This window comes from Falco biarmicus, chromosome 2 (assembly GCF_023638135.1).
Source record: "Falco biarmicus isolate bFalBia1 chromosome 2, bFalBia1.pri, whole genome shotgun sequence".
Taxonomy (NCBI): Eukaryota; Metazoa; Chordata; class Aves; order Falconiformes; family Falconidae; genus Falco; species Falco biarmicus.
The window spans coordinates 58,122,162-58,137,003 of NC_079289.1; the positions used below are offsets into that span (position 1 = coordinate 58,122,162).

General features: G+C 38.6%; 1 protein-coding gene across 1 annotated transcript in view; it reads left to right on the top strand.

Moving 5' to 3' along the window:
* Positions 1 to 14,842, top strand: part of PCCA (propionyl-CoA carboxylase subunit alpha) — a 309,664-nt gene that overhangs the window by 105,191 nt on the left and 189,631 nt on the right. The window contains exons 10-11 of the mRNA XM_056329081.1: positions 789 to 825; positions 6,775 to 6,853. Coding sequence (XP_056185056.1) covers positions 789 to 825; positions 6,775 to 6,853 — 116 coding nt within the window. The remainder of the gene's footprint in view (positions 1 to 788; positions 826 to 6,774; positions 6,854 to 14,842) is intronic.

The following is a 14,842-nucleotide window of genomic DNA, read 5'->3' on the forward strand; positions in this document are numbered from 1 at the left end:
CTGCAGGAGAAGCAATTTGGTTATTAAAAAGTGTGGAATTCCAGTATTTTGGTTTTTATTCTCTGGGTTTCTTAGTACTTTTTTCTGTACCAGGCTATAGTAGTGTGTCAGCTGAAGCAATATGTGGCATCAATAAAAGGATTTTTCTAATTGTCATACTGCGCGGACTCTTAAATGGAAACAATTACGTGAATCTTCTAATTTCAGATACAGCTTACAATGATGCGTTTAGGGTTTATTCTGTCTTTAGATGTAAAAACTTACAGAAGTGAAATACTTGTGTTCTTTTTTTCAGTAGACAAACCCCGTTTGTCTTTAAAGAAGTTCTGCAAGATTTTTTTCTGAACCTGAATCACTTCCAAACAATAGAGAATCAACTCCCCCTACTGACAACAACCAGAAAACACAAGAAATACCTGTGAGGACAGAAACAAGCTGGCAGTGGACAAACTTTAACGATCTGATTTATGGTCCATTATTGATTGTAAACTTCTAAATTCTAGCATTAAATTCCTACAACTGCAGAAAATCATCTTGCGATCCTGGTTGTGTTTCCTGTCAGCTGATTTCTCATTGCTTTGAGTTTCTCAGTATACTAATGATGAGGTAGAATTTACATTCCACTTATGGTATTAATTTTACATTCCTCTGGCTGAAAAGGGTCAGAAGGTTGTAAAATCAAACATTAAATGAATCAGAGGAGACAGTAGTGCAATATATGACTGCCCTCAGGACATAGTGCAATGGCTGATGGGATTAACGTTGGGTCTCATTTCCTGCTTTTACAGGATGCAGATGAAGCTGTCAGAATTGCAAGGGAAATTGGTAAGTTCTTAAATTAGCTATGGTGGGATTTGTGTGCCTCTCAGCAGACATGGTTGACTAAATTGAATGTGTAATAAGTAATCCCTATAGAACAAATAACGTTTTAATAGTTTTTAAGTTCCCTGTTGCTTATAGGGCTGGAAGAATCTAGGCGTTAATGCCCTGTGTCTTAAATCATCACATTTTAGCTTTGCAAACTGGACTTTACAGAACAAGTGCAGCCACAATTTGTGGAACGCATGTAATATGCAATAATAAGTAGCTCACTAAAGGAGTTATTTCAAAGTATATCTGCAATTGAACATGATAGTCAGAAGTTAGGCATGGTACATTTCTTTTTATATAGAGGCTGACAGCAGTGATACTAGGGTGATGTGGACTGCAGTTAGTTTGAATATCATCCAGAGCACCAGCCTTTCCTCTGTGCTTTCTGGAATAAAGTCACTATTCAGCTTCTGAGTATCTTACAGAATGGTGAAAAGAACAATCAGCAAACTGGCTGGGACACATCTTAGTGAAGGTTAAGTTTAGTATGTGTTTAATGAGTTTTGGCTTTTATTTACTAAAGCTTAATATTAAGGAAAATATTAAACCATATGCTTGAAATTCCACATTTCTTAACTGCTTTCTAGAAGAATTTCATTAAGACAGTAATAGATTTTTCTTAGTGGTGGGTTTTGTGTGTTTTTTTTTTCTTCCTTTTAAGAGACAGTAACTATGAGATGCTATTCAGGTTCATCATGGTTACATAATTCAAAGGCTATATCTGCATTTGAAGCTTCTGTTACTGATTGAGCTACAAATACATTTTACCTGTGTCAAAAGCTACAGCTGTGCCTTATGTGCCAAATAGAAATTGGGACTTGCACTACTGCAGATGACTTTTCATCACTGTAATATCTTTCCACTTCAGGTTTAAGTTGGAGTTTTTACCCTGCACTGGTTAACTGCCCTGAAAACCCTCAGTGTAAGCTTGGCTGGCTTTTTAGGCTGACACAATTGAAGTCAGTATTTCTGTGGGTCTGCCTTTATGTACCTGTTGGGAAACTAAGTGATTACTGTCTTGGGAGCAGAAACAAAAGGAAGAGGTTATCAACCAAACTGGGACGTTCAGAGGAGAACTATAAATAAAATCGGGTTTTGTCCTTAAAAAAAAGACATAGCATTATGACTTTATTTCTGTTCAGTTTCATTTCAATAATCTTTCTTGCTCTTGTTTTTTGAAGAGTTCCTGCAAGTATTTTAAAATATTTTTGATTAAGGTAAGTCAGAAGGCATTCAGTGGCTTCCTAGATAGCAAAGATAAATTTTAAAGGCTTAAGTTTCTTCTGAGGTCTTCTGGTGTTCTGTTGACTGGTTGCCATCTTTGATATCAGTAGCACTTTGGAGGTCATTATATCAAGGCAGTCTTAAATGTGTAGATATTAAAGTCAATTACAGACAGCTGGTTGGTGCTTTATCTACATGGTAAATTCTTAAACCATTTTGATACAACAAAGGTTTGTACTATAATGCCATGTAGTGAAAGAAAAATGTCCTTTTTAGCTTTTTTCCCCACACATTTTGACCAGTTGATTAGTTTGGTTAAACTTCTGTCTGATCCTGACTACTGATCAGAATAAAATCCAATGATCTGTAATTTCAAAGGATCTAAAATAAGATGAAATTGAAGTCTCTTATGTATATAATGCTTTTGTCTTTATATATAAGGCACTTGATATGCAATCAAATACTTTCAGATTATTTTTAATTTCACTTATGCAGAGCCTCAGTCTTCCAAGGATGCTTAAGTAATTATTAAAACTGAATTTCATTGTGGATCAGCCAGTAAAACTCTAAAATGTTGTGTAATATTCTCTTGCTGTGTGCATTTTCTCCTGCCTTCTCCCTGCTACGTTCTGGCCAAAGATCCAGTAGTAGTGAAGTGTGGCACTTCAGGGTTGAGACACCGCCTTAAACTGTTCCAGTGACTATTACTTGTGAATACAAATTTAAGTATGGGAGTAAACCCTACCTTTTGCCTCTCATTTGAAGATATGGTCTCCCAAGTTGTCAAGACAGAATATGACAGAGGTATTAGGCTAAATCAGGAACTGGACGAAGTTCAAGCACAAGTTGCTGTATAGGCTCCTTCCTATATAGTTTCTCTTCTCTATTGATCTGTGTGGGCAGTTCTTCTCTTGTGATACTTTCTGTAGTGCTTAATCACATTGGCTCTTTCTCCCTGCTACTTCTAAGTCTATTTGTATGTTGTACATGCTGGCTGCTTGATTTCTGAAGCGGATGAAACTCCAGAAGGTTGTACTTTTCAGTTTGAAAGGATTGAACAACTGTGAAGTGCAGGCAGTTAAACTAAACGAAAGTCTATACAAAACTGAAGAGGCGCAAAACATGTTTTTGTCATGTTTCGTTTGACATGGGTTTAGTTAGTACTAGATTTTCAATAATGGATATTGAAAAGAGTCTGGTATTGCCACATATGATATTGCTTAAACTGTTCCTGCACAATGCATTTGGTGGTCTACTACCTGCAACTTCGTAAAAATGGTTAAGTGACATCTAAAACCATGGTGGCAAAGGGTTGGGACTAACAGCTGTGGGACACCAGAATTTGTTTATTCCTTTTACCATTCAGTTTCTCAGCATAGTAACTGCTCTGGAAACAAAGTAGTCCTGACCTTATAGTACCTATTTAACAGCAAAAGTATGCCTGATGATCTTCAAATTTGACAGCTTTTTACGTTTTTGTCTTTGAAAATCTTTTCCAATCTCTCCTTCAGAGGCGTTACAAGAATTCAAAACTATAGAACAAGAGTAGTTTTTATTCTTACATGCAATTTTAATTTCATGTAAGTTGGTGTAAAATTTGAGGGAAGGATCAAAAACCTAACACCTACTCAAAAATACACATGCTTTGTGATACTCTTAATTGCTGTTGTCATGGGTCCTTATAAATGCTACTAGAAATTGTTCGCATACCTCTCCCTTCCCACAACTAATCTAACCAATCCATGTGTGCATACTGCAGCAATTTTGATTGCTGCTGAATAGTGCAAAAGTGGTTAGGAGAATGGTAAGTAACACTTACTGATCCCAGCATCCTGTACCCAATATGTATGCAAAACTTAGATTCTACAAAGCCTTTCTTGTGCTAGCACACATCATTCTTTGGTACTGGCCAAAGAACTGCTGTTTAGCTTAGCTCAGTGCCCCAGAGAGCAAGTAGAATGTAAAGGCATATTTGAACAAAAGTTCAAGTGCCCTTATTTTCAGGCTGATCATTGTCCTAACTTGTAGAGGTCCGTTGCAAAGAATTTTTCTTTGTCAACCTAGAAAGCTGTATGTATCTTTTAAAAACAGGCTTTACTTTGGATTTTTTTAAAACTATTATTTTTAATTTTTATTTTTAACTATAAATGGCTCTCTGGAATCTCTAACTGCCTTGCATACAAGTGTGGTCGACATGTAATCAGTATATATTAAAGGTGGGCTGGGGAGGAAAGCAAAGTGGTCCTACACTTGGTGAGTGACATCAGTAAACCATGTATCTGTAGCATGTAAAGACTCACCAAGCCTCACTGCCAACATGCCTATTTTGCTGTTGAAAGAACAGTAAATTAGGACTAGACTGTTTACAGATTTAAAATCAGCAAGCCATTCAACAGACTGATATTAGACTGAAATTGTTAGCAAAATTGATGATGATTTTTGTTGAAGTACATGTAGCACTGAATAAGATAGATTAGGTGATGGAAATTGCCATAGTGAGCTTGCCATAATAAGGCTTAAAACAATGTTTATTTCAGAATTTCAGACTTGCATCCTCTTGAGTTGGAGAGAGTCTCCAGCTGATGATAGTGCTGCCAGAGGTGTAAGTTTGCTAGTGTTACCTGGATAAATCTCATTTCTTGTATAAAAATCATACAGAATATGCTTTTTGCTTTATTTCAAGATAGGCAGTGACTTGTGTAGGAGCCTGGCAGTTGCCAGGGATCTGGAAAAACAGCTACAGCATAGATACATTCTACTTGTATAGCTAACTGCATATACTGCATTTCATGAAAATGAGTTGAACTTGACTGTTTGCTGCATGCGATCTAGAGTTATTCTGCACATGTCTTTATTTCTGGGATTGTCGAGGCCTTGCAAATACTTACTATAGTTCTGGATTGAACCCATTGTTACACTGTGGCTCATCGCATAGCTCTCTGTGGGCAGCATCAGATATTTCATAGGAAAACATAAGAGACAGTCTAGCAAGCTTATTTGCATGGCTCTGTTGGTCTTATTCTTATACCTAGTAACTAGAGATTACTTTCGACTCTAAAGCATGAGGATTTATAGCCTTTTGGTCATCCTTGCCTGGAGGATCTTGATTTGTGCTCTACATGTGCTTATCTATTAGCTTTCCATCACGTGAGTGCTCTGTAGCATGAGGTTTCATAGTCTAATAACATGTGATGTTGGAAACTATTTTATTGATTTTTGCTGTTTTCCTGTCTTCCAATCAACACTACTCTTGTTTTTTATGCTTGTGTCATGTCACCTTCCCTTTTTTTCTTTTCTTTTTCTTTTTTTTTCTTTCTTTTTTCTCTGATGTGTGTGTGTCTGCTTCAGTCTTTTTAAGTAAAAGATTTTCCAGATCTTGCTGGTTTTAATTATCTTCTTCTGAACCTCCTTTCAGTTAAATGGCTTTGGAGGGGGAGGTGGGTGTACTGTATCGCTATCACTTAACAGAGCAAGAGCAGATTTACATTCCAGAAAGAAACTGTAAATGTTAGTTACACATATAATAGCAGGCTTGACCATTTCTGCTGGGAACCATATTCAAATGTCACTTTCTGTCCCCAGATAAAAGCAGTCTGTAGAATGTATCGTCAGTCTGCAAGGACTGATGGACTCTTCCCCGGCCCGCTCCCGCTCCCCGCCCCCCCCCCCCCCCCCCCCCCCCCCCCCAACTACCAGCTGGTGTGATATTTGGCTTAATATTATGATTTTCATTAAGCATACTGGAGGCAAAAGGCTTGAATTTTTTTTCTATCCCAGAAACATCAAAAACTTTCTAATCAGATCTTTAATTTTCAATCTTCTGTATATATATGCTGGAGAAAAGCAAAGTTCAATGATATGATTAAGAAATTATTTAGGAAGGTGCTTTGAATTAAAATATTGTACTGCAAGGTAAACAATCATTACTAAACCTGCTTTTAACTGCATACTGCTTTACTGTCCTTTAGCTTTCAGAAAACTAAGGTCCTGACTTATAGTCACATTAAGGTATCTTGTTCTGAAAGTAAAATATTACCGCTTATGCACAATGCTGCCAGATTTACGCTGCTCATTTTTTCTTACTACTTGTCAGTTTGGGGAAAAACCTTTTTTATTGTTTAAAAAAAAAGTGTAGTAATTGTTTTCTGTGATACTTAATATTATACAATAACTTAAGTAGCACAGCTCTTGAAGTGCTCTGTTATTTAAAGTGTACTACACCGGAAATGTTGGTAAGATACAGGTTTTCTTACTAAATCTCTTGACTAATAGTTTTTGAAGATCTCATGCTTATTTTTGGTAGTAATTGGTTTCAAAAAATTATCACAACATAGCTTATTTCAGCAGTAACAAAGAAATAAAATTTTGTTCCTAAAGAATTGTGAGCTTAAAAAGGTCAAATGCCTTTATTCATAAATCACTTCGCTACTTGGGAATAATTAATTCAGTGCTTTTTTTTGTTATAAATGAAATGAAGAAGACAACCTTTCTTGGCTTCAGAAATCACTGCACTGACAGCTAAGTCCTGAAAAGACAAATCCTCTCCTCTCCCTCCAAACAAAGTGTTTTAATAAACGAAGTTATTGTCTACTGGCATTATTGGACATGTGGTCAGTTGTCATGTTCCTCTGACCAACTGAACAAAGTTTGAACTTCTGTCTAATTGTTCCCCGCTGTTAGGCTACCCTGTCATGATCAAGGCCTCAGCAGGTGGTGGTGGGAAAGGCATGAGAATCGCTTGGGATGATGAAGAGACCAGGTGAGATGCTGTCCAAAAGCTTGCCTTGATGAATGCTGCAGTTACCAAAGTCCCATTAAGCCGCTGTGAACTGACAGTTGAGCAGATACGAAATGTTAGACAGAGAAACTGGATATTATTTGGTTTTCTTCCTCTCGTATAGTGAGCAGTATACTTTGGGAGTTTGCATGTCTCTCTGTAAAAATAATTTTTGCATAAACCTTACAGAACATGGTCCATTAATTTGAGTAAAAAAAAAATAACACTTGCAACTGCCTTTAGTCCAATGATAGACTGTAAATAAAATGTTGCTGTATGCCTTTCAGAATGTTGATTTATTAATTGTCTGTGGTAGAATATTTATTGGCCCGGATTCTCAAACATTCATGCATGCCATTAGTTCTGTTAGAGTTGATGAGACTGATTATTCATGTGTGGAAACACATACGGTGCTTCCAGAATGTACTCTAATAAATTTCATACTTCTGTGTTTAAAATACTTGTCTCAGCAAACTATTGTGCTTTTGTGGGTTTGAAACAGTGTTTGTTTAAGGATGCAGGCATTTTCATGTCTTTTAATGGTTCTCTGAATCCCTAACACTCCACAATGCTTTCTTACTGACTTGAAGTTTTACAGTCCATTCTCTGCTAATATCCTGGCAGTGAGGAGTCTCGTTTCAACCCCTCATGCCGCTGATGTTACAGAAAAATGTGTTTTGGGATTTTTCAAAGACTTGTAACAAAAGCCTATTTGATCCAAAATCAGATAACCTTCTAAATGTTTTCTTTTCCACATGGAGAGAGCAGCACATATGCTGGAATCAACTCAAAGTACAACTCAGATTTTCATTAGTTTTAGTCACCTGCAAGATTCCCTTGTCATATTTTTGTGTTCCTTGTTAAATTTTTGTTTCTCAGAAACTAAAAACTCGAAAAAAGAACAATGAATAGCTAGCAGTTAAATTTTAGATTTAAAGAAAACATGGTGGGTTTTTTTTGTACCTTGCTAACTGTAGCCCATTTATATTCAAATCTCAATAGGAAAATAAGGTTTTGTACATTAGAATGAAGATCTAGAATAACCTGCTTTCTTACAAGGATGCTTTGTTCCTACTGCTTTAGAATCCAAAATTACTGCCTTGATCTTGTTCAGGCAGCAGTTGCATCTGTTGGACTTGAAAGGAAGGCATTAATTTAATGCTTTGCTCGGGAAAGAGCAAAGGAGCTCAATTAAAGTAACTGTTTAAAAATTGAAAACCGGATCTAAAAATCATGATTGCAAATTCGTTTTGGAGAAAAATTGTGGTTGCTGTTTAGAGAGTCACCTGATAGAGCTGATTGATATCAACAGAAACTAGCTAGGGATGTTCTCTTTTTTTTGTATATTTGCATACAGAATTAATTTAGTGATATTACTTAGACCCAGTGATATTTAATAATATTAGAGATGCTTGCCTTGTTTGTGGAAAGCCCTTGAAGTGCTGTTCAGCTCCTTATTTGCCAGTGGTGGCCTTATAATAATCCTTTTGGTTAGTTATGCAAGCCTTGTCTTTACGGTGTAATTTTGTAGAGCAGTATCTAAAAGGTGCTAAGAGAAAGAACACCTAGACTGAGTCACAGATCAACACTAGTTACTGATCTTATATCAAGGAGGAAAGCTTATTTTAACATTTACAGGTAAGCAACAACTAAGGCAAAATAACTGTTGCAGGAAGGTGAAGGTGAGATTAAGAGAACAGGAGATAGAAACTGATTTATTTTGTGTTTGCACGTGAAGTATTGCATTTGGGTTTCTCTCATAGTCTGTCTTGAAGAAATTCTGTGAGGTTGTGAAGTATTTGTTGTACATGTCCATTAATTGCATTACGGAGCTAAGTATTCTTTTTAATGGGTCTGAAGAAGAACATCCAACTGAGTGTTTTGAAGGTGATTCAATTTGTTGCTGACAAAACTTATCTGATAGTTCACATGTAGTTAACATGAAAAGTTGTTGACCTCATCTGTTGTCTGGCTGCATCAAATCCATGTAATCTTAAAGATAAACTAATTTTCAGCTATTGGCAGCTCTGAAAAGCTGATATGTGAATGGCCTTTTCCATTTCAGGGTTCACAGATGCAAGGTGAGTGTGAAGAATTGCTGATAATATTTTGCTTTGTAAACTTGCTTTGGCTTTGTCATGTGGGATTAATTCCAAATGCCATATGAAAAAAACCAACCCTGTCTATAAACTAATATTGTTTGAAACATACTTTTCAATTTTCAGGGTAGTTGAAAATCTTTCTTGTCTCAACTGACTATGTATAATATTAAAAGCAGGCTTACATTATTGTGTGGTGTGACATGGAGGTAGCCACTGGAAATGGAAAAGACCGATCTGAGTTACTTAATTGCTACAATTACAGAATTAATCACTATGGTAACTTACTGGTGCTTCACCTTTCACATCTCTTAAATATCCCCAATGATGAAGATTTTCTTAGATTCTCTAAATATTTATGATATTATTCTATCTATAGCTAAGTTTTCTGTGACTTTCAGCTAGTATTTTGAACTGGAAATACTAGAATAGTTTTACCATTGTTAGAATTGTTTTCTTCCTTGAAATAGCTCTTCATGTGCATTTAACTCTGGAAGGTTGCTGTGTTGTCCCCTACCTCTTTATCTGGGTAGGGCTGCTGTTGCATTTCTTCAGATACGAATCCCTCCTAACTCTCACTTCTGTTGCTTTTTTCCAAACTTCATAGAATCATAGAATCATTTAGGTTGGAAAAGATGTTTAAGATCATCAAGTCCAACCATTAACCCAGGTCTGCCAAGTCCACCACTAAACCATGTCCCTAAGCACCACATTTATACATTTTTTAAATACCTCCAGGGATGGTGATACCACCAACTCCCTGGGCAGCCTGTTCCAATATATGACCATCCTTTCAGTAAAGGTTTTTTTTCTAATACCCAATCTAAACCTTCCCTGGTGCAACTTGAGGCTGTTTTTTCTTGTCTTGTCACCTGTGAGAGGAGATCTGTCCACAGACTCCTTCAGGTAGTTGTAGAGAGCAATAAGATCCCCTGAGCCTCCTCACCAGACTAAACCACCCCAGTTGCCTCAGCTTCTGTTCATAAGACGTGTTCTCCAGAGCCTTCACCAGCTTCATTGCCCTTCTCTGGACACGCTCCAGCACCTCTACGTCCCTCTTGGAGTGAGTGGCCCAAAACTGAACCAGTTTGAGGTGCAGACTCACCAGTGCCGAATATTGGGGGACAGTTGCTTCCCTTGTCCTGCTGGCAATGCAAGCCAGGATGCTGTTGGCCATCTTAGCCATCTGGGCATGCTGCTGGCTCATGTTCAGCCAGCCAGCACCCTGAGGTCCTTTCCCACCAGGCAGCTTTCCAGCTGCTCTTCCCCAGGCCTGCAGTGCTGCGTGGGGTTGTTGTGACCCAAATGCAAGACCCAGCACTTCTCCTGATTGAACCTCATACAGTCAGCCTCAGCCCGTTGGGTCCAGCCTGTCCAGGTCCCTCTGCAGAGCCTTCCTGCCCTCAAGCAGATCAACACTCCCCCCCAACTTGGTGTCATCTGCAAACTTTGTGAGGGTGCACTCAATCTTCTCGTCCAGATCATCGATAAAGGTATTAAACCAGAACTGGCCTCAATACTGGGGAACACCACTTGTGATCAGCTGCCAGCTGGAGACAACGGTCAAGTTGTAGTGTGGAATTCTGTGTACAGTTCAAGCCACTACCCCATATCTGAAATTAAAATAACACTAGCTTTGCTCTAATGTAATCCCATGTCAGTTGTCTTGGTTTGGATAAGTAGAATTTAGGATGCACTTTCTTCATGTAATAGATATCCACTTGAAATTATGTTAAAAACAAAGTGCAGGTTTCTGGAGAGTGGTTTACATTGAATTCGGGTTTGTAGATTCTTCACAGTCTGGGAAAGTTCTGCTGCTGTTATGTGTGTGGAGGTACTTCTGTCTGTAGTTGATCATCCCGGCTCTGGTCTGTATATGAAGAGCCTCTGTGCCTGCATCCCAGAGAGCCTGGTCTGAAAGTGCTTTCCAAATATAGGCAACATGAAGTTCACGATGAAGTAGGACAAAACATGACTAGGGTAGGTATCCGAGTATCTGCAAACATTCTGTATCATTCCTTCTTCGATTGCGAAGAAACTGAAGGCTCTCTTGGTTTCAGTATGCTTATACCAATTGTACTTGTTACTAAGTCTTTAGGCTTCCTGGCTTCAAATGGTCTGCTGGCAGCTCTGAGAAGGAATTCACTTGAGGACCCTATCTTCTCCAAAGAATGGATTAAAAAAATTCTGCAGAAATTGTGATGAATCTTTGCACACAGATGCTGGCATATAGATTCTGCATCAGAGGTCATCATACTAGAATTACTGGCCCTTGTTTTAAATACTATGGATATGCAGATAGAAATTGGTTTATCTAGTTAATAGCTTCAGCTCAAATGTGATAACCTGTAAGTTGGAAATTTGTACTGAATTATCTTCTAACAATTCCCTTTTGAGAAATTTGGAGCTTTGTGCTAGCTCTGCACACACCCAGTTGTCTCAACTTCTGTAACTTTTCCTAGAGATGGAAGTTTTGCATCTTGGTAAGTATCTATTTGCAAAACTTTCAACAAGGCAGCTTCCAGCAACAGATATTTAGAAAGATGAAAGTTTTTGCCTTTTAACTTGTAATCACAGGAAAACATAAATTGTCTAGTTACTTCAATTCTTTCTTGATGCTTATGCCAATTTTACGAACTCAAGTCAAACATCTGCTCTCAAATTCCAAGAACCTCTTATAATTTTTCTTCGGTGGTCCTATGGTACAACACTGTCTATTTCCACTGTTCCACAGCTGTTGCTGTTCATTGGAATGGTACAACAGGATATGTGGGAGAACTACTAGAAAATTTGCTTTTGTAGTCTGCAATTATTTTGTGCAGTTTGCCACCTTCTTTCATAAACATCTGTTGAAGTATTTTTTTTCCCTGATGTTGTAATCTTCTAATGGCTCTGCAGGAATGAGCAGTGGAATAATTAGTAGCAAACCATTTCTGAATCCCCAACCTCCCAAGGCAAAGAAAATATGAAGTGTGCAATATGAGAGGACAATATTTTAAAAAACTAAACAGCATTCCCTATTACAAGCCTGTACATTAAATTTTGTTACTTTCCCAAAGCAATGCATTTGGTCTGTCAGACTACTCTGCAAAAATGGGTGTGTATGGGTCTGGCATCCTTGGTCTGTTGTGCACAGGTATGTGCTGTAGAAGTGTTCAGGTAAGGGGAAGGAGTGAATTGGATGAGTGAAGAGCAGTGTTTCCTAAAAATGGTCTATTTTTTGATGTTGTTTTTTTAAACACTGATTTCCATGCCAGCTACATGTGTAAAAATATGTAAAATGCTGTGACTAGGCAATTCTAGTTTTTGTAAATTTGGAGTCAAGCTGAAGCAAACGATACTGGTTTTGTGTGTAAAATCAAACAACATTTAAGTATGTATTGCTTACGTAACTTATCAGGCATGGTTTTAGAGGGATTCTACTGTACTAATGGTTATCAGACATCTGTTTTTAATTAGATAGCCTTTCTAATTCTGGCCTTAACAAGAAAAGACTATTTCCTTTTACTGTTTTCTGATACTGGAAAACTGAAATATTACAAATGACTGCAGTCTTTTGATAGTATCTGGCTGCCTTTGAAGAAGGTGGTGGTTTGAATTCAAGCAGCAATGGTGATCTCAGAGCTGGAGGCAGAAAGTTGGCATGGGCTATCTTACTTCAGACAACCACAAGAAAGCTTGTGACAAGATCAGTAAATACTTTTATATGACTTACACTTCAGTGTGACTAAACATAGTGTAGGGAGAGAGGGGAGCCTTTCAAGACATCCTGTTCTTCCACTTATAGAATCATGCATGTTTGAAGGCACCTAAGGACATCAGCTCATCCACCTTCGTTCTCTGAATAGGATCAGCACTCAGTTTGAAGGTGGTTGCTTAGAGCTTTGCCCAGGTGTGTCTTGCAGTGAGATTCTACTGCCTTTCTGAACAGCCTGCCCTGGTTCTCAGTTCTTTCCAGTCATTTTCTATTGCTTACATCCAGTTAGAAACTCCCCACTTCAATTTATGGCCACTGTCTCTGTTTTTCTGCTGTGCACTGCAGCGAAGGGCTTGGCTTCATTTGGTTAGTAAACTCCTTTTTAAGTACTGGAAGGCTGCTATTAAATGTCCACTAGAGCCCTTGTTGTCTTTCAGGTTCGCTCTGACCATCTTACTTGAGCTTGTCAACATGTTTAGTACTAGGAGTCCAAAACTGGGTGTAATATTTCAAATATGGTATAAGAGGTGCTGAGTAAAGAATAATTGCTGCTCTTGGTCTGCTGGCTGTGCTGCAGTTGATACAGCCCACTATCCAATTAGCCTTCATTACTGTCATCACAGTTGCATTGCAGCCTGTTATCCACCAGGACCTCCAATTAATCTTAAAAATAAGTTCCACAGCCTGTACTGATGCGGGGCAGAGAGTTAGTCAGTGCTAGGTACAGGACTCTGCTTCTGTTCTTGTGGAAATTTATAAGATGCTTGTGACTCCATTCCTCCAAACTGTCTAGGTCTCTCTAAATGCACCCTTGTCTCTTGAGTATATTGATGACCCTGTTTAGCGTGGTCCACAGGCTGCTGGCAGTATGTTTCAGGTCAATGATAAAGAGGTTAAACTGGTTCCAGAATAGTTGTTTCCTGGAGGGATTCCTTTGTTTTGGATTCCAGGTAGAGGATGTGCTGCTAACTTTGAGCCCCATGATCTAGCCAGTTTTTGACTCATCTGGTTGTGCACTTATGTAGACTGTAATGTTCTACCTTGGAAGCAATGACGCTGTAGGAGGCCATTAAGTTCTTGCTGAAATTGAGTGAGATGATATCTACTGTTGTCCTGTATTTCATAGGTGTAGTAATAGAAGACAAGCAGACTGGTCAAGCGTGGTACTGTTGTTAAATTCAGTCTGATCTCAGTCACTTTCTCATGTGTCTAGGAATAGCTTTCAGGAGATCTTGCTCTATGACTCTTCCCCAGAGTCAAAGAGAGGCTGACCAGCTTGTAGTTCTTCTGATTCTTTCATGCTTTTCTCGAACTTGGATGCAGTATTTGTCTTCCTCTAGTCATCAGGAATCTCTCCTGACCTCCAAAGCCTTTTGAAGATGACAGAGCAGTCTCACAATGACACAAGCTACCTCTCATAGCATCCCATCTGGTCTCAGTGACTTATATGGGTCAATTTCTCAAGAGATCCTTGATTCCATCCTCTTCTGCTACTGGTAATTCCTCCTCTTCAGCCCATCTAATGTCTGTGTTGAGAAGTTCTCCCCAGCATCCATCAGAAACCTCCCAGCTTGCTTGTGGTTTTTTTGTATTTTTTTTTTCCAAGAGATATCAGGGAGGTCAGTTTCTGTTAAAAAAAAAAAAAAAGGAACAAATAAACCCAAACCACCAAGCAAAAGACCACCCCTCCCAAACACCTCCCTCACCAACCACTAACAAACCAAAAAACCCACCCTTTCCCCTCCCAAGCAACCCACAGCCCCCCAAACCCCAAACCATGTAACACTCGAGGTCTTGAAAACTTTGTGTTGCTTGAAGAAGAATTTGTCCACTTTGTCAGCTTGAGCAGATGAACTGTTAACAAAATTGTGCTGTAGTATTACCTATACTGGCTGGCCTCTTCCTTGTTGCAGACCTTCCAGTTCTTACCCTCTTGCCCTTTCCCAAGACGACATCTATATATTCGAGGTGCCCTTTCATAAAAAGGGCAAACTTATCCTGCTGCTTGGTTTAAAGCCATTCTTTGCAGCATTGCAGTTGTGTGACCTGTCCCACCCTGCAGCTATTCTAAGGATGTTGCAGTTCTGTGTCTGCATGCAGGCTCCAGCCCGTTTGTTTCCTTAGCCACATGCCATCATGAAAAACTGCTTCAGGTGGACCTCTTGGTTTTTTTTA